The sequence below is a fragment of the Pygocentrus nattereri genome, chromosome 24 (genome assembly GCF_015220715.1).
Source record: "Pygocentrus nattereri isolate fPygNat1 chromosome 24, fPygNat1.pri, whole genome shotgun sequence".
NCBI classification, from domain to species: domain Eukaryota; kingdom Metazoa; phylum Chordata; class Actinopteri; order Characiformes; family Serrasalmidae; genus Pygocentrus; species Pygocentrus nattereri.
Window position 1 is genome coordinate 17,119,314 of NC_051234.1, and position 20,265 is coordinate 17,139,578.

General features: G+C 36.4%; 1 protein-coding gene across 2 annotated transcripts in view; it reads left to right on the forward strand.

Moving 5' to 3' along the window:
* The first annotated feature begins 484 nt into the window (after nt 1-484).
* The window catches only part of slc4a2b (solute carrier family 4 member 2b), a 57,555-nt gene continuing 37,774 nt past the window's right edge, over nt 485-20,265 (forward strand). Inside the window, exons 1-3 of one of the 2 annotated variants that reach the window (XM_017696196.2) lie at nt 485-569; nt 6,651-6,817; nt 15,211-15,370. In XM_017696196.2, coding sequence (XP_017551685.2) covers nt 6,761-6,817; nt 15,211-15,370 — 217 coding nt within the window. In that variant the 5' untranslated portion in view covers nt 485-569; nt 6,651-6,760. Of the gene's footprint in view, nt 570-6,650; nt 6,818-10,864; nt 10,989-15,210; nt 15,371-20,265 lie in introns of those variants that run through there. The other variant, XM_037534199.1, reaches the window with a different exon arrangement.

The window sequence follows — 20,265 nt, forward strand, 5'->3', positions numbered from 1 at the left end:
GTGGTATTAATGTAGTAGATCACGTTAACATGTTTAACAGTTCAGTTATTAACATTTGCGGGAAAGCAGTGTCCTGCTGTGGTTTACATGAAATAAATCAATAAATAAATGATGGGTTTTTAAACTGGAGGTAAACAAGTTTTTACTGTCACTGCATGCAGTTACCATGTTAACTAGGTTAACTATCTCTGAGTGCAGGACTAATGAGAAATAAAATCTGTGCTGTAAAGTTCAGCCGAACAGGAAACAAAGGGAAGTCCTGAGTGTGTGTGTCTGTGTGTGTGCGTATGTGTGTGTGTGTGTGTGTGTGTGTGTGTGTGTGTGTGTGTGTGTGTGTGTGTGTGTGTGTGTGTGTGTGTGTCTGTATATACACACGCTAGTGTGTGATTGACTCATCAGTGAGCTGTAATCACATGGGGGTGTGTGAGTCCAGAGAGGAAACATAATCCTGCTGATCCCTCACACGTTCACTCATACATTCTCTCAGGGATCTGCGGTGCACAGCATGTATGTGAGAGCTTTACAGTAAAATGTTTGGAGTCGACGCTCTGCAGTAAAAACTCAGAGGGGTGAGTTTCACTTTACTGTCTATTACAACTTATAAACAAACTGATCACTTTAATTGAATGTCTAAGGTGTTAAGACCACTGAACTTGTTTTACCTAAACAGTATACAACAACAATAATTTCAATAATAATAATCATAATTACAATAATATTTATATCCGATGACTGAGTCAGAGTAATCAGTTTACTGAAGCAGATTGTTTTAAACCAGGCTTGGCATTAGGGGATCTTTAGAGGGACAACGTCCCACTAACCAATCATCATGCCCCATTTAACCCTCAACAATTTATACATTTGACTATTCTGTGACATTCTGAAGCAGACATGGAAAACAGCCATAATGTGTGAGTAGCTTTGCTTTGAAGCTTTATGCAATAAAATATTATGATAATAGCTCAGTTCAATTCATATTGTTGTTTGTCTTCTTTAATTTAGCCACAAAAATGCAATTAATCTTTTATCACAGTAGCTATAAAATTGTTGTTTATATAGATGGCAGTATTTTAGGGATGTACTGGATGTTATAAGAATGTAAACAAGCAGCTGTACTAATTGTACTGTGTTAAAATCAGACAGCTGAAGATGGACAAAGATGAGAAAAAACAACACAGCATAGGCTAAGCATAAAGCATGGCACACATGGAAAATGTTTCTGATTCAGTTTCTGTATCTTTCATTACACAATGTAAGTTACGGAAGTAAATTTAGATATTTGAGTTGAGACTTATTCACAAAGCCCACTTCAGCCATAGCAATAAAGGGACGTTGTAAGTACCCAATTTTGTAGAAAACTGACAACATTTTTTAAAATTAGTTTTTGGAATCAGTGGAAATTACATACTCTACAGTATGGAATCTCAATTTTACACCATTTTACAATTTTAAACATCCCTGGTTACATCTTCTAACCAAAACTGGTGCTTCAAATTCAAACACTGGTGTGCTGATAACAAACCAAAGGCTTGAGGCAATGGTGGACGACAATGGTTACTAAGCAGTGATTTGATGGCTGAGAAAATGAAGCTTGGCAGTGTGCATAATGTACTCATAAAGTAGTAACAGAAAACCACACATTTCACTCTGAATATCTTGACAAAATTTGGCTTAATAAATAATCTTTCTCTGTGTGATTGGGTAAGTTGGTAATCAGTCTGTGTTGGCCCAGACTCACTCAGGCCTATGTGTGGCAACACTCCTGGTTTTTTTTGGGTCAGATAGTGGAAATGAATTCTAAAGACTGATCACTGAGTGCAGATCTACTCTGTTTGATTTGCATTAATGCATACGTAAACAAGATGATATGTACATAAATAACACTTGTAATTCAACCATAGTTTACATCTTAGTTCTAGACATAAGAAGAATCACTTCGTGTTCGGTGTCAAATTCAGTAGCGTTTAATGTGGGTGATTTAACTGGCGTCTCTGACTATAACTGAAACAGTTTCTCTTCTAAGGGTTTTATAATGTTGCTTGTTCTAGAATGGCATTTTTATTGGAAGTTTTACTCAGAAATTGGAATTGTGTGTAATGGATATGTTGAGCAAGAGGATTTGCTAAAGTTAGAAACAGTAAAGTATGCTATAAAAGCGACTCTGTTCATAAACCAGCCCACTGTGTAAACTTTGAGACAGTAATTGATGTTTCTTAAATTTAAACTGAACCGAGATTCTAACTAAGAATGTTATGTGTGATGGGAGATTTCTCAGAATGGATGGTAATATAGTGGTCAGAGAGATGAACAGAAGGTTGTAGGTCATAGGGCTCCAGGGGGTGGTGTGCTCTCACAGACTGATCACAATTAGATAGCAGAATGAGTTAATCTAAAGCTCATTATTCAGAATTTCCAACCAAAAAACATCATCAGGGAATTCCTTGCTCTGGTTCAACTCCACCGTATGAGGTCATATCAACATCATATCTATGTTTTTTCTCCTACTCTGTATCTCCAAATGAGATTATTATGACACAATTCTGTGTTCTGAACTCCCACTTCCCTTGAGTATAGGCAGTCACAGCATAATATCTGGTCTGAAACAGCTCAATAAAGTCATTCAGAGTGGTTTGGTGTTAAATGCTCTATTCAAGATAAATTAGCCGAGTCAGAATTGTTCACAGTGGTGGTAGGAACCTCTAAAGGCTACCTAACAGAAAGTTATTACATGAAATGATTATTAACATGCTGACTGATATCTGAAACTTTGTTTTATGATAGTTTTGAGAAGATTCTGGTCAATGCAACATTCATACTCTGCTGTAAAAAGTTTATAATTGCTGTTTCTAATATAAAAATGATTTTGTTGCATATAAATATATAAAAAGGTCATACTATATAGCTAAATTTCTACAATCTACAAACAGTTTCAAGCAGCTGTAGATGATTCATAATAACTGACAAAGCTGTAGAGCATCCAGATACATCTTGCAATAAAGTTGATATCCAGAATGCCTTATATTGGAAAAGCAAAGATCAAATCTCACTAATTCCTCGCAGATATTCATAATAAATATAATTAAAATAATTTACTATAATTAGGTAATTACAGATTTATTTACTATTTTTAAATAATTTTATCCTTGTTGCTCCATAAATAATATAAATTGCGAGTAAAGCATTGTTTGGTTTCATTTAAATGAATGAAGCTTTGAAAGATAACTGCACAATCACAAATACAGAAATATACTAATAAACTATTATATGGGTAGCAAATAGTAAAAGGTGTTGATGTAGGATTAAATTTACTTAAACTCACCAAAAAACTAAGTAAAATATAAACAAACCCAAGGAGCCAGGAGAATGGACGTATACTGATACAGATCTGAGAGAGGAACACAAATAAAAACAGCAAACAAAATTATATAGACATGCTTAGTATATATATATATATATGGCTGGTCCCTGTCCTGGCAGTGCCTAATCTGGCCCCTGTTTCTTAAAGCTTACTAGTCACTCAGCATCGTAACACCTGTTCAAACGTGCCTTCTTCTGATGTTTATGCTATCTTTGAATCAATCTATTATGCTTTATTACTAGGTTTTTGTGTTTCTCATGTTGCTTTTTTTAATTTTCAACAATGCTAAAATATTCTAAATCTATATCAATTTTAAATCCAATTGTCCTTAAGAAAAGAAGTTTATTGTAACATGTAGCATTCATCCTACAGCACTTTAGCCCCACCCACTCAGAATACAGCAGTTGAGTCCCAATAATATTGAGTTCATTTACATATATCAGTCTTAACACAGACATGTTACTGACTTTTCTTTTCTTTTCTTTTTTTACAATAAGTTAAATATTTTGGACATCAACATTTAATCAGTTTCAGGAGCCCCCAAGTGGTGACTGTCTAAGCACTTGCCCTGTTAATCAGAGTACTGTGGGTTCAAATTCAAATCCAGGGTTTGAATCCACAGTCAAATCTGTCCTGAACTTGGAACTCAGAAAATGCCTGGTGGCATTGTTTAATGAAAGGAGTCGGGCTTGGTGGGGAAAATTAAAAATATGTATATTCTATGCTGTTTTCCTAACTAAGCACTAGAACATTTAACTAAACTAAGAAGTCTGAGTTGCATGAACTCTCATGTCCTCAGATTGACTTAAATGAAAAGACGCGGTGGAATAAGTCAACATATAATTTTAAGTTGACCTGATTTCCATTTTTACAGTGCGGGTCTGTAAACCATTTTGGATTAAGATTTTTCTCCAAAATATCAAACAGGAATCAGAAAGTTATAAACCAGAAACCGGTTTCCAATTTAATGTCTGAGCAGGTTGTGAGTGAGTTTAGATGTTTTTATTACAATTATTAAAGATCATTAAATTAATTTCCTGTGACTGAGATGCCAACCCTACCTGTCCAGCATGTTAAACTGTGCATGACAAATTATAAGTAAACATGAAACATGAAGATGTCCAGTCTACTTCTTTGTTATTGATATATTTGTTTACTGGCGGGTATTTTCCTTCCTGTCTGAATTATAGTCAGAGCTGTGCATATCTGCAGTGTTTCCTTCTTCACTGTTTGTTCAATGTGTCCTTTAATGTTGACCTGAAGCTGTACTTTGGCTCTCTGTTATAATCATACAGAACCTTATCATATCTATGACCTTGCTTAACAGCAACAGAAGTTTTCTTTTAAGTGTCTTTTAAGCTGGAAAAAAAGCTGCTTAAATGGAACAATTAATATTTTTGGTAAAAAATGAACTTTTATGAACATTTTATTTACTTTGTCTTTGTAACCAAAACATTCTTATTGCTTCTTATTCTTATTGGTCACTGGAGTGAATTTGGACCATACAGTATTTTAAAAGAGTATTGTAATATAATACTGAAATATTGTATTCTATACTGTAGTCTTTTAGAAGTCAGGTAAAGTGTTGTAATACAGTATGGTAGTACAGTGTTGTAGTACAGTATATGCATTGTGGCACAGTAACATAGCACTACATTGTATTACAGTACTGTAGTATTACACTGTGGCACAACACTGCTACAGTATTGTGCTACAGTGTAATACTACAGTACTGTAATACATTGCTGTGCTACAATGTGATATACTGTACTAATACACTGTACTACAATACTGTATTATAACACTTTACCTGAATTCTGTACTACAGTATAATATTTCATACAACAGTTCGTTTTGGCCATGCAAGCCTATTGGTTGAGAAGCGTTTTAACCATGCTGTCATTTCACCATAACTTCACAGCTTTTTCACAAAGATTGGGTCACTCTGCGAAGACACTGTTGCTAAGCAATGAGTTTGACAGCTGTAGGAGATGCTCAAGCCATTCAAGTTTTTACTTCTTACTTTGCCACAGACAGAAAATGGATACTTCTAAAATTATATTTGACTGACAGCCGTTTTGGATGAGATGAAACTAAATTCCCAAACTGTTATCACCACTGAGCAGCTTTTCAGTCGGCAGCTGTGACAGAAGAAAAACTAAACAACCTGAAATTAGCCAGACATGAACCAAATACCTGAACACTGCCGCAAAAAAAAAAGTTGCTTTAAAACATATTAAACGCAACATTCACAGCCCAATTTATTAATTTCTTACTTTATTTATTTGACTGTGGTATAAAAACAATAGAACACTCGTGTGTTATCAGCAATAACATCATGGCTGTGATTTGGTTGTAGGCATGAACTGAAGGCAAGCTCCATACACTAAATTCCGAAACTGTCATCAACACTAAGCAGCTTTTTTGTTTTTTGTTGCATCACTTCTATGGCTCAGTCTGATTTGTTCAGACTCTGAAGATCAGACTACACATTTGGCGAAAGGTATTGGGTTCATTTCTGGCTAACTCCAGGTTGTTTAACTGTTCTTCTGTCACAGCTGCCAACTGAAAAGCTGCTCAGTGGTGATGACAGTTTGGGAATTTAGTTTAGTCTCATGTTCAGTCTGAGTCTGCTCGAATCGGCTGTAGGTCAATGATCTAAAAGTATACATTTTCTGTTTGTGCCAAAGTAAGAAGTAAAAACTTTCAAATGTTATTTTGTGATAACACACTCCCTCTTGTGTTCTATTGCTTAAGTAATACAATATTGTAGCACAGTATAGTAGTGTGGCATTGTAGCATTGTAATGTAGTACAGTATTATACTGGAGATTTAAGCTGGATAGTTTAATGTTCTTATTTTTCTCCCAGGAATGTCAATTCTGGTTTAAATTATGTTGTTTTAAATTGTGGTGCCAATTGAGTGAAGGTGTTATAAGTATATATAAAATTGGACCACATTATGGTCATATCTGTGTTTTGACTGACCAAACAAAAAAGTGAAATTTAATGTATTCTTATTAACCCTTTCCCTCATTCAGTGCCACAGTGCTGTTTAACAGCAAAGAGACGTTTTGTACTGCCTGACCTTTAAATTATCACAGAAATAATTCAGATCTGTAATTTTCACAACAAAGTAATTTCAACTGAAAACCAAATTCAGGGTTTATTTTAAGGTTCACTTTGACCTTCAAGGTCACTCGGCTCGGAGCTCCTATGAAAGTTCTGTGGTCAGTTCCAGTGTGATGCGAAAGTGTTTGAATGTGAATGTGTTCTGTGTTCTTTGTGCTCAGGTTATGTTGCTCATGACTTCGTATTTGAACTCCAGTGAGAAAGAGAAAGGCTAAAGTGTGAACCAGTCAGATTTCACTGCACGATCATCTGTACAATAACAGCCAGCAGGATGAACAACCATCGAACCACTGAACTGACTGATCATGGAGCAGCGATCGTCCACTCTGTAAGTGTACTAATTGTTTATGATACTGTACAATAACACTGTAGGTCTGTTGTTTTATTTTTTGTTCTTTTTGCCAAATATCAAAGATTCTACCACATTAATATCTAGAAAGGTCTGCTAAACATGCTAAACTGCTACCAGCCACCCACCACAATGCACGAAACACTCTAACACACAAAAATTAGGACACACTGAACACATGCTAAAAACCTGAACGCCTCAACATGCTGGGCACTCAAACACGTTGAACACTTGAGCACCCACACACACTAAACTCATGAACACAGTGAACACCTTAACAGGTTAAACACCCAAACACACTAAATACTTGAACACTAGAACACACTGACCACCTAAACACACTGATCAAACTAAACACCATCAATACACTGAACGCTCAAACATGCTATACACCTGAACACACAAAAACAAGCGGAACACCCGAACACACTGAACAGACTTTTTTTTTAGATTCATTTTTAGATTAGTTTAAATGTGTTATTGTGTTTACTTGGTCTAAATTAAGAGCAGAACTGCAGATTTAACAGGAAATCTCAGTTTTTCTCAGGAAACTGAACAGTTCAGCAAATTTCAGCAAAACAAAAGAGGTTAATATTTTTCTCTGGACTGTCAGGATGCAAACAAGCAGGATTTTATCAGTTTAGCCCACCCTCCATCCAGCCCACCCACCTAATGGACGGTTTCTCCAGTTTGCATCACTTCCTGTTTTAGCGCACACAGAGCTGACTCAGCATTTACAGAGTTTAGATCTGCTTCTTTTTCTCTGTATCTTTGTATTGCTCTCTCTCTCTGTTCCTTACTCTCTCTGTATCTCTCTTTCTGTTTCACTCACTCTTTTCTTGTACTGCTTAACTCTTAATCCCTTTGTTTCACTCTTTCTTTGTTTCACCCACTCTCTGTCTCTCAGTGTCTCTCTTTCTGATTCACTTTTCCCTCACTGCTTCGCTTTGTCTTCTCTTTCCCCCATCTCTCTGTTTCACTCTCTTTTTTTGCTCTCCTTTCTCTGTTTCACTCTGTCTTCTCTCTTTTTCTCAGTGTTAAACAATGCTCTGTAATGTCTTCACCTGTCTGTGAGGTTTTCACTTCTGTGTTTTTAAAGATCACATGATCTACTGATCTGCTTCCTTTAACAAAAATCATCTCTAAAAGTGATTACTCTACGAAATCAGTGCCAAACACAACACAGAGCTCTGACCACGACTGACCAGCTGGAAATAGTCTGTACTAAGAAAGAACAAGCAGAGGCGCAGCACAAATAAATGATCTGTTTAGTTCCAATTTAGCTGCTTTTTAAATGACACAGTTTTTCTCAGTTGCTTAAACACTTCTGTCCATATAGAAGCCATATTTTTACAGTTAGTATGTGATAATAAACAGAGGCTTGCTGGCCAAACTAACTTTTTCTTTGCAAAATGGTAAAACCTCCACAAAACACTAAACACATAACACAAAAGCAAACTTTTCCATCAAACACTACAAATCAGAACAGTAAATTAATTCAATCATTAACTAAACACCGACCAAAAAATAAAATACAGGCTTAAATTTATTGGTTTTCTACCTTCCTTAGTGCTGTATATTAATGCTGTACTATCTGCTAATACTTTACTGTAAGCAGATTTTTGTGCCAAAGTGTAGGAATATATTTATGCCCCTTTTCTCTTTTTTTATACTTTTGAGACAAAGGCGAGAGTGGAGGAGAGCAACATTGTCCAAAACGAGGCCAGGCTCCCCGCCTAAGTATGCAATAGTTGAGGGTTACATTGTGTCAGAGGGGCCCAAAGAAAGCCTTACATACAGATCAATTTACAGTGAAATTCAGACATAACAGTTACAGACCATCATCAACCATTGTTTCATTGATGATGACCATCATCAATCATTGCTTGCCCATGACAGAATGTGGAAAAACAGTCTAACCCATCAACACACATTCATTGTACAATTTTGTTTTTAGACCTCAATAGGTAAGTCAAATACTGTATACATCTATTATACACCCCTTTGCTGACAAACACTGTCTTTGGTCTCCTGTTTGTCATCATTTGGGATGAGGTTGCTTTCCACTATTCTCACCTTTTTCAATGAGTTTGCAAAAGCAAAAAGTAAAAACAAATGTTTCTGAATATCTCAGATGTTTTTTTCTTTTTTTGGTGCAGTCAGTTTCCTGAAACACATGGTTATAGTGTTTGTCTGGATAGTCTACAATCTCTGTAGGTTTGCCATTTTAAAAATCAGTCTTATTTAACGACAGTCTTAACAATTACCGACTTCTCATCTGATAGACACTTGTCTAAAATCTCCTTTATTGATGCCTCATCAACTGAAAATGACTGATTGCAGAGTTAAAATTTCAAAAAGAAACTATGTGGCTAATATGTAAGCAAGCGTTTAGTGGGTCTATAAGAGTTTAATGTGCATATATGCATTTAATGCATCTATAAACCTTTATCTACAAGAGTTTAAAATGCATATAAGAGTTTAATGTACTTGTAAGAGTTTAATGCGCCTGTAAGTTTAATCTACACCTACAGGGCTTTAAAGCATCCATTAGGCTTTAATGCATCTAAGAGCCTGTTTACACCTTGCATGAACATGTGTTTCATGTCCGGATTATACCTGGATCAACTCTGGCCAAATTCCACACTTTATACTTTTTCACTAAAATGGGCCCAGTGTGAAAAACATGTCAACACATATGTTGTTTCCGTTTTAGTTTTGTTGACTAATTTTTCTTTGCCTGCTTGGCCAGGACGCTTTGACAGGCCTGGAAGGCATGAAGGCTCTTGCTTCAGGGCTAACTTCAGCTTTGCGTGTCCTCCATCTTTCCTTTCATTGTTTATTCCCTCACTTGCCAGACAACACTCGACAGAATCATTCCCACTCATGTAATTGTGTCGATAATAAAAAACACATTCCGTTTATACCTTGTTAAAGATGCGTCTCTAACTACCTCCGAATGTGGTTCTGATCACGAAAAATATATATTAATGCAAGGTGTAAACAGGCCCTAAGAGTTTAATGCATCTGTAAAGCTTAAATGCATCTAAGGCTTTTAATGATCAGACTGCAGGAAAATCAGATGTTTCTCAAATCAGATCTTTTAAGATGGCTGTCCAAACTGTTATTTACAAGTAATCATAACAGATTTGTGTGGCCAGACATCAACAACCTGCAAGATTTGCTGTGGTAATGCGAATGCATCAGTAACTACATAACTATGCTGGTTATGCAGATTTCAAACGTGGCTGGAAAGATGGAGGTGTGCCATCTTGCCTTCCAAAATTCTCTGGCATAGGAATGAATCTTAGGCGCTCTTCTTGAATCTCACCATGTCCTTCATTCTGGATTTGATATTGTTGTTATTTGTCACATTGTGAATGACGCAAAAAATACTTTGAAATCTACTTTGAGCAACCAAAGCATTCAGACTGACATGCATCTGTAAAAATACAGCTGGAATCGCATTTCAAACCACTTCCTAATGTGGTTGGGACCTGGTCGGATTTCCAGTGGTTTTCTACCATCCAAACTATCAAAAATCTATCTGGATACAATCTGGATATGCCACAAATCAGATTTGGCCTGGCAGTCTGAACAAGGCCTTAGGGTTTAATGCAGCTATAAGGCTCTAATGCATCTAAGGGTTAATGGAGCTATAAGAGTTTATAGTGTGTCTGGATTTTTAATGTAAGAGTTTATGCCATTTCATCATCAGATTTCTTTATAAATGGTCATGGGCAGGAAGTTTACAGTGCTTACACCCTGTAGTTTACTGGGCGGTGGACCTGATTGGTGTGAGTAGGGAAACAGTTTGTATTGAAGGTTGAGGGTTGTATTGAGGGTTGTATTGAAGTTTGTATTGAGCTTGAGCTGGATTACTGCTACTGGTTCTCGTGCTGAATGTTAATGATTAACTGCGGTAAGCATGACTGTGCGTTGTTTGTGAGTTTTTAGGGAAGCTGGATGAGTAATTGGAGTTTGAGTTTTTGTGCCAGTTTATAAGTATATCCTCATGCAGCTGCGATCACATGACCAGGATGTAAATGTTCAGTTAGTGCTGGACTTAAGCACTTTTTAAAGAGGAAGTTGGTAACTCTTCTGAATTTGAAGAAGTTGCAGAGGTTTGATGGAGTTCCTTTACATGGAGGTCAGTGTTTACAGCAGGAGCACTGTGTAATCAGCCGGTGTTAATGTAGCGTTAGTGTGGTGTTAATGTAGCATTTTTAAAGGTGTTTCCGCTTCTGATTAGCCATGTGCTCTAATGTACACAGAACAGAGGAGTTAAGTAACATGGTGAGTTCAGAGTAAACTCAGAAATGCTGATGTGTCTCTGTTTAACAGCTTCTTACAGTGTAGAGTTTAACAGCTTTTGAGTTTGTAAGCTTTTTACACAGTTTAAAAGCATGTTCAGAGTTTAACAGCTTTTCACAGAATAGAACAGGTTTTCAGAGTGTAACAGCCATTAACATTGTAGAGTTTAACAGCTCTATACAGTTTAGTGCGTTTTACAGTGTTTTACAGTGTTTTCAGAGTTTAACCGCTTTTTACACTGAAGAGTTTAATACTTTTTTACAGAGTTTCACAGCTCTACAGAGTAGAACAGCTTTTTAAATTGTAGAGTTTAACAAGTTTTTACAGAGTTAAAGGTCTTATACAGAGTCTAACAGCTTTTCATAGAGTTTAACAGCTTAATACTTAAGAATTTTACTGCTTTTTACACTGTAGCATTTAACAGCTTTTTAAAAACATTTAAAAACTTTTTTTAAACAATCTTTTACACTATAGAGTTTAGGACTTCTTTAACTAGTTTAAAAGCTTCTTACATATTTTAACAGCTTTTTACACTGTAAGGTTTGTTGCCTTTTTGCACTGAGTTTAAAAGCTTTTTACAGAGTTTAACAGCTTTTCACTCTGCAGAGTTTAACAGCTTTTTATAGACTTTAACAGTTTTTACACTGTTTAACAGCTTTTTAAAAATTTAGCTTTTCACATATTCTAAGCTTTTTACATTGTAGAGTTTAACAGCTTTTTAAAAAGCTTAACAGCTTTACAGAGATTCTAAGCTTTTTACACTATAGTTTAACATGTTTTACAGAGTTTAACAGCTTATACACTGTGGAGTTTAATAGCTTTTTACACTATAGAATTTACCAGCATCTAGGTTTACAGTTTTGAGTTTTATGAAAGTTTATCTAGATTCTAGATTTGGCATTATTGTAAATCCATACAATTATGGCAATAAATAGATAAATTAAAAAATGTTTTTTTTTAATTCTCTTTTCTTTTCTACGATTGAAAATTAAATAAAATCGTTACTGAAAAAATGGCAATGAATAGTAAAAAACTAAAAAATGCAAACATTTCTTCACAGAAAGTCAAATTCTTCTCAGGTTCCTTGATGCCAGTAAAACAAGTCTTGCTATTGTCCATGTTATTTTTGACAAGTTTTTGAAGTAGTTTAATTGAGTATAATCTCACAGGCCTGCAGGTTTAAAGGAATATTTGAGCTATAAACATGAACAAAACATCACCATGTAACTGAACACAACAGACACTTTAGACAATGTCTAAATCATACCACACTTTAAACTACTCTGACAAGTCTGCACGAGTCTGAATGTGAGATCGTTCATATAGAGACACTTTACAGAGGTGTTGATAGGAACCAGGAGTTGCAATGTCTGCAACACAAATATAGACTTTTTATTTAATATTCAAAACCACCAGTGACCCTACAGGTGTCTTCAGGAGTTTTATTTGTAATATTAATGATACAAAACATTGTAAAATGTATAAGTTTTCTTTGGGAACTATTTTACCCTACAATACCCAGCATTACCTCACAATGCTCCATTATGTATCACCATCACTGTGAACAGTTCTGACTCTGTAAGTTCTCTAGAACAGGGCATTTCACACCAAACCACTCTGAATGACTTTGGTTACATCTAAACCACTTAATTATTGGAATTTTGAAGTAATTTTGAAAATGTTGTGTGTTTATGGATTATAGTGTATCTACAGTTGATCTGCAGCTCTAAAGGCCTTTTCTGGTTCCTCTTTAACACTGAATGTCACACTAAGTGCTGATCAGAGCATGTGAGAGAATTTTTAGTTTGTGTGACTTTGAGGTTCTAGAGAAGGTTACTCCACATCCTCAAACACACTTCACCTGTGCAGACGCAGGGAGTCAATATTTACTCACGAGGACGCTATGAAGTGAGAGAGAGAGAGAGATTACATTGTTCTCAATGCTGTAACGGTGAGCAAGTTTACAGAGTGCTCAGAGTGCTGCGGTCAGAGAGAGGACACTGTCTATAAACCACTTTATTAAACAGTCACTGACTGTCAGGATCAGTTCTAAACCAGCACGGCTAACCACACCTGAGCATGAGTGAGGTAGGTTCAATCCTGAGCTTAGTCCTGAGTTGCTCTGTAAAGCAGTGTGCAGTAAAGTGAGACTATAAAATTGACCCTTTGACCATTTGATGAAGATCAGCTATCAGAGCTCATATTTGAACAGTTAGCTGTAAATTTGTGTTTGTCCAGTATTTTATGGGATGGGCTGCATGAATAAGGTCAGACTGCTTACTGCCCACTTTGTTCTGAGGTCAAATTATGGCTCACAACTTTTTAAAATCTGAAGTTACACAATATGTCAGGAGATCGATACCGTATTAACACTGTACTATGGCAATTAATTCAATATTTTGCGTTCTTTATTTTCTTCAGTTATATTGTTTTTTTCCATTTTTAAAACTGGCACACTCTGTTCTGTTATACAGAAAGCAGTGGCAGGTGAGAAATTAATAAACAAAATAATTACGATTTGAATAATTTGAACTGCAGACAGTAGCTGTAAGACCTGATGAGTCATTGCATTTCACTCACACTTTTAAAAATACGCATGCTATTTCTTCAGGGTGCACTCTTAAAAAAGATGGTTCTTCAATAGTTCTTCAGAAAGGATAATGGGTTCTATATACAACTATGAGCACTCAAAGATCCATTTGGATGCATTTCAGAGTGGTTTGGTGTAAAAGGCTCTCTTCTAGAAAACCTTATCGAGTCAGAATTGTTCACAGTGGTGCTGACAGGAACCAGACATCAGCATCTAAAACCTCCCTCTTATAGAAAGTTATTATATGATATGGACATGAACATACTACTTGATGTCTGAGACACTGTTGTATGATACTTTGGTCAAAATGTATTTTTAAAACCTATTCATGGTGGAGGGGTACATGTAGGGCCTTGTGGGGCAAAAAAAATAATCAGGTGTACCACTGTTTTTTTTATCATCAACATTGCATGTAAAAACTCAAAAGTAACCAAGTAGGTGTATATTTTTGTTGTAGACATTGTGACCCCAGTTCCTGATTAGACAGATGTATATTTAGGCTATTGTTCCATAGTAACTTTTGTTCATTCAGGAATAGAAATAATAGCACTGCTGTTTTTTGTTTTCTGCTGGTATGTAAAATAATTAATAATAATATTACATTAAATTGTACTGCAAAGAAAAATAAAAATGATTTCTAAATGTGGTTACTCTGCACCTATGGCAGTCCTTCCGTATCTCTAGAGTGAGAGCTGCTGAAGATAAAAACGTCATAATAAAATGTCTTGAATGTTGGAGACACTTTAGAGAAATGAATAGTGCTTTGAGGTGGATTCATGAGTGTAGGCTGTTTTCTCTGTGGCTTAAGCAGATGTAAGCCAGATAGCTAACTTTACTGATAGGAGGCCAAATATCATGGTATTTAATATTAATTAGAGTTTACGTCAGTAGATTTCTTTATTGCTGAAGTGGGAGTGGTGTCACAGTGGCTGTATTTGTGTAATGTATGGTGAGTGTTGTAGTCAGAGGATATTTATGGACAAAAACATGAAAAGAGGGTTTAATACTGCACTATGAAATATAAATAATATAGTAAATGTGTTTTAGGGTGGAATGCCCCTTTAAGACCAGTAGTTTCATTTGATTATGCCGCCCTCTGGTGTGAAAGCGCACATATTTTACAAAAATTTTACTAAAACACACACACACACACATTTTCTAAGCCACTTCTCCTACTGGGTCCCAGGAGGTGCAGGTGCCTATCCCAGCCGTCATTGGGCGAAAGGCATTATTTCAATTAAAACAGCACAGCAGAAAGATATATAGATTAGAACTTTCTCTTATAGCTGTTGTGAATTTAATGGTCTTATATACTTGGTCAAAAAACTACGCAGGAACTTTTATTAAACTATATACAGGAATTAAAAGCCTATCACATGTATTAAACTGTACTAGATATTAGTTGTATTAGATTAATAACCAAAGAAATAATCTAATTAATAGTGTTGTTTTTGTTTCTCTGTTGTAGCCCACGCCTCCCACAGGTCGAGGATCACACAGGGAGGAGGAGGAGGATGAGGGCGATCTGAATAAAACTCTGAGTGTTCAGAGATTCCAGAACATTCTCAGCCCCACTCCCAGAATGCCGAGTGAACAGCAGCGCTCATACAGCGAGGAGGATTTCGAATGTGAGTTTACACACTAATACACAAACAAACACAAAAACAACAAACAAAAATACACACCTGAAAACAATAAAACTCTGAATGTTAACAAAGTGTGAGGAAAAAGCATGAAAGTTTATTAAAAAATAATATTAGAAAAAATAATATTAAATACAATTATATTCATTACTTTGTTACAGAAGTACTATAATTCTCAATAAAGTCAATCAATATTTAATATACAGTGACAGCCTTTTACACCAAACCACTCTGAAATGCATCCAAATGGATCTTTGAGTGCTCATAGATATATAGGGTATATAGAACCCATTGTCCTTTCTGAAGAACTATTGACGAACCATCTTTTTTAAGAGTGCAGAAGCTTATGGAAGGATCACATTAAATATTAAATACTAACTAAAACTCTAATCCTGATGGTGGTAGATTTAATCTGCTCAGACTGATTTAAATTGATTTGATAAAAATTACAGTGTAGCAAAAAATGAAAATCACTCATCTGACCACTCATAATTAACAGATTGTTTGGACTTGAAAATGCTTCTGTACACTCAGAAATCTCATTTGCAAACATTTATTTTTATTTCTATTTTATTTTGTGATGTCACCCTGAAGAAATAGTTTATAGTTTATGAACTTTATTTAAAGTTTATTAACTTTATTAAACCCAGAGTTCTTGATATGAGCCAACATCAACTTCAGAATAATACATGACTTCAGAGAACATAACTAGGTATTATTTCTTTAGTCCTCCCCTTAAAAATAATACCTAGTTATGTTCTTCAGAAGCGCATTTCATCAAAACATCAACACAGTGGAAACAAGGTGGTCTGATGAGTCAACCCGTCAGATTGTTTATGGAAATAATGGACACTGTGTTTTCTGAGCCAAAGAAGAAAAGGCTCATCAAGATTGTTACCAGTGTGAAGTTTCAAAGCCAGGGTCTGTCATGGTTTTGGGGGACTATTAGTGGGTAGCTTGCACATCTTTGAAAGCATCATTAAAGTTTAACACATTCTGGAGCAACAGATATGCATGCTTATTTCAGCATGACAATTCCGATTCATATTTTGTATGTGTTAGAATAGCATGGCTGCATAATCAGAGACTGTGCACTACACTGGCCAGCCTGTCTCTTACTGAAAATGTGTGTAGCATTACTGAGCTCAAATTACGACAACAAAAGGTGTCTATAGGTGCACAGTTGAAGTAACGTAAACACTATAAGAAAAGTTGATTTAATATAGTAGTACCACACACACACACACACACACACACATATCTTCTAAGCCACTTCTCCTTCTGGGTGGGTGCTGGAGCCTATCCCAGCTATCATCAGATGGAAAGCAGGATACACCCTGGACAGGTCACCAGACCATCACAGGACAGACATATAGTAGTACCCTTCTGAAAAACAAAACAAAACCATGAAGTGTTTTTGTCGTTTCATGGTTGTTTCCTGTTGTTTCCTGATAGTTTTGCAATGTGCTTTTGCTTTTAATGGTTTGATATCACATCGTAAAGGGATCCTTATGGTCTAGCAGGTGACCAGTGGTGGACCAATGATGATTTCCTGATGGATTTGAAGGTTTTCTACAGGAATCGAGTGTTTGCTAACTGGAAAACAATTCCAATTAGAAAGCAAAACCATCAGGTCCTTTTAGCAGGGTAAACATGCTCATGTCCAGACTTTTTTGGAATGTATTGCAAGCATTCCATTTGGAATGATCGTATGTTTACAAAAACAATTAAGTTAATAAGATAAATAAACATGAAGTTTTGTCGTTTTGTACCATTTTAAATTTAATACGGGTCAACGTACTTTTACTAATCACTGACTTCTGGCATTTCACATACTGTCACAACTTTTTCAGATCTGGGTTTGTAAACGAGCTCTCTGAGGATGAGTGAACACAAGCGTCAACTTCAGCAACAGAGCCAAAACAGAGCAGTAAACCAGTTTAAAATATTTAACATTTCAAAAGCATAATATTTGATTTACTAGGATTTAAGTAGTTACATCTGTTATACATGATTATTGATAATACTTCATGACTTTTACTCTGCTAAAAGCTACATAGCTAACAACAACAAAAATAAAGGCTCCGTACCAATGTTTACAGCCAGATACTAAAACAATTATTCATATATAATATTCATATATATAATTTAAAACTTCTCAAAAAAAGGTTTCTATGGCTAGTTGATTTACTAGCTACTGACTGAGGTAAACGTAGCTGAGGGCAAGTGTGGTCCATGTGAAATCTCCACCCCTCACTGACCTCTCCTCTCCTTCTTGGACCATAGACCCCCCCCAAATGTATGTGTCTGCAGCCCGGAGAAAAAGTGGCCATAACGATTTGGCGGAGACACTGTCAATCATTTCTTGCATTGGTCTATAATATAACAGAGATGATCTGTCAATCAAAACTTACACTGGCCAATCACAAGTGTGAATGACCTGTCTCTCATTTTATGCCTCAATGGTTTGAAGGAAAGTGAAAAAAGGCATTACACACTGTTCAGGCACATGGAAGTGAAACTGGGAAGATAGTTTGAATTTCCTTAAATATCACTTAATTTCTTATTTGAGATCAATACATTTATATAGCTATTGTTTCACACACACAACATGCAATTCATTACTGTATCTATACTGAAGTATTTCTATTTTGGGCTTTTTTACTTTTACTTTTTTTATTACTTTAACTTCACTACATTTCAAATCACATATCTTATTTTTTACTCCACTACACTGTGTGAAATTTGTCTCACGCTTATGTACATATGTACATGCTCAGGTCTCTTTGGCAGGTACAGCAGGACAGAGTTCATGCAAACACTGACTGACCATCACACATAAAAGCATCAGTGAACTGATATATGAAAACAATATAGAAATATGTGCACATATGCAGTTCCATCTGGCTTGAGTCTTTTTATGAGTTTATACAAACACCGTTTCCACCTAAACTTTGCTTGTTCACAAAAAGTTATTTCATAGCCACTTGGTTCCTGATGGAAACTGTTTGCCTTCAGTGTTTAGTGCTTATGATCATTTTAGGTCTCCGATCTGCAGAATTTCCCCTTCTCACAACATCTAGATTGCATGTTAACGTTTGGCTGCTTCTACTGAGCAATATCATCACTTAATACATTTCTCATCCATAAAACTGTGAATTCCATTTAATGTACCTACCTGTTCAAGAAAGTCATAGAACCCATTAAAAGTGTCTGTCTGTTCCTGGTGGTTTTCAGTCGCTAATGGTGTTCTGTGTTGATATCACAGTGTAAGGGATTCAAATAATTTAATCAGGTGTTCTGGGACGGATTCCATATACAGCTGTTCATTTCCTAATGGTCTCTAATGGCAACCATCAAGCCAATTCAGCCATCAGGTTTTATTCCTAACGGTTCTAATCGTCTTCAACATGGCTTTCATGAGTTTCAGCAGTAGCCTTTTTGTTTTTTCTGTGAATGAACCCAACATTGTTTTATCGTCGTGGCTTTCTTTTTAAAGTTTCCGTATTAAACTACATTGTAATTAGTCTGACAACGTTAATATACATTCAGTGTAACTCTTGATGTCCAGAAATACGTGGTTCACTGTTTTTCCTTCATAAAACCAACAAAAGCCCTGTTGTGTCAGAGCAGCGCTGGCGGTGCATGTCAGGCTGAGAGTGCAGGTCTGCAGACTGACCCTCAGATTGGTTAATGCAAAAAAAATGATGAACAGTTCGTTCTTATCTGCGGTTGGTCAATGAAAAATGTGATGGATGGCCAATAATAGTTATTTAACTTCATCTTCTTCTTTCAGCTGCTCCCTTTAGGGGTTGCCACAGCGGATCATCTGCCTCCATCGTGCCCTATCCACTGCCTCCTCTACTTTTACACCAACCATCCCCATGTCCACCTTCACTACATCCATAAACCTTCTCTGAGGTCTACCTCTTCTGCTTCTGCCCGACAGCTCCATCTCCAACATTCTTTGACCAATATATCCACTATTCCTCCTCAACACATGTCCAAACCATCTCAACCTGGCCTCTCTGGCTTTATCTCCAAACTGCTCCACCTTCACTGTCCCTCTGATCTGCTCATTTCTAATCTTAATCTCAACAAAAATCTCAGCATCTTCATCTCCGCCACCTCCAGCTCAGCCTCCTGTCTTTTAGACAGAGCCACAGTCTCCAAACCATACATCATAGCAGGATGCACTACTGTCTTTTGAACCTTCCTTTTCACTCTTGCTGCTATCCTTCTGTCACACATCAGCCCTGACACCCGTCTTCACCCACTCCATCCTGCCTGCACCCTCTTCTTCACCTCTTTTCTACACTGTCCGTTGCTCTGGATGGTTGACCCAAGATATTTGAAGTCATCCACCTTTACGACCTCTACTCCTTGCATCTTCACCTTTCCACCTGCCTCCCTCTCATTCACACACATGTATTCCATCTTGTCTCTACTGACATTCATTCCTCTCCTCTCCAGTGCAAAACTCCACCTCTCCATATTCTAATAATAGTTATTTAACTGGTTGATGCAAAAAATGATTGACAGACTCCCACCCACAGTTCCCTCCCCTTTAGAGCTCCGGTCTCCAGCATATAGCAGCATTTCCCCTTCTCCCATACACTACTGTAGTCATGCTGCGTTCTGTAGTCCTTGTTATGCCCATATTAGGAACTCCATGTCTAAGCCCCATTTCTCAATGGCCAGAATGAATAGGGTTTTTGAAAATCGCTTTAATCGCACCCTGGGTTAAATACAAATGTTCAGAAACCAATACGTTTTGTTCTTTTGTACATTTTTCTCCCGAACACCACTGGATCCTCTGAATTACGAGGTCTTAAAGAGCTATCTATAATACTAATATTGCTATATACGAGCTAAAGCTA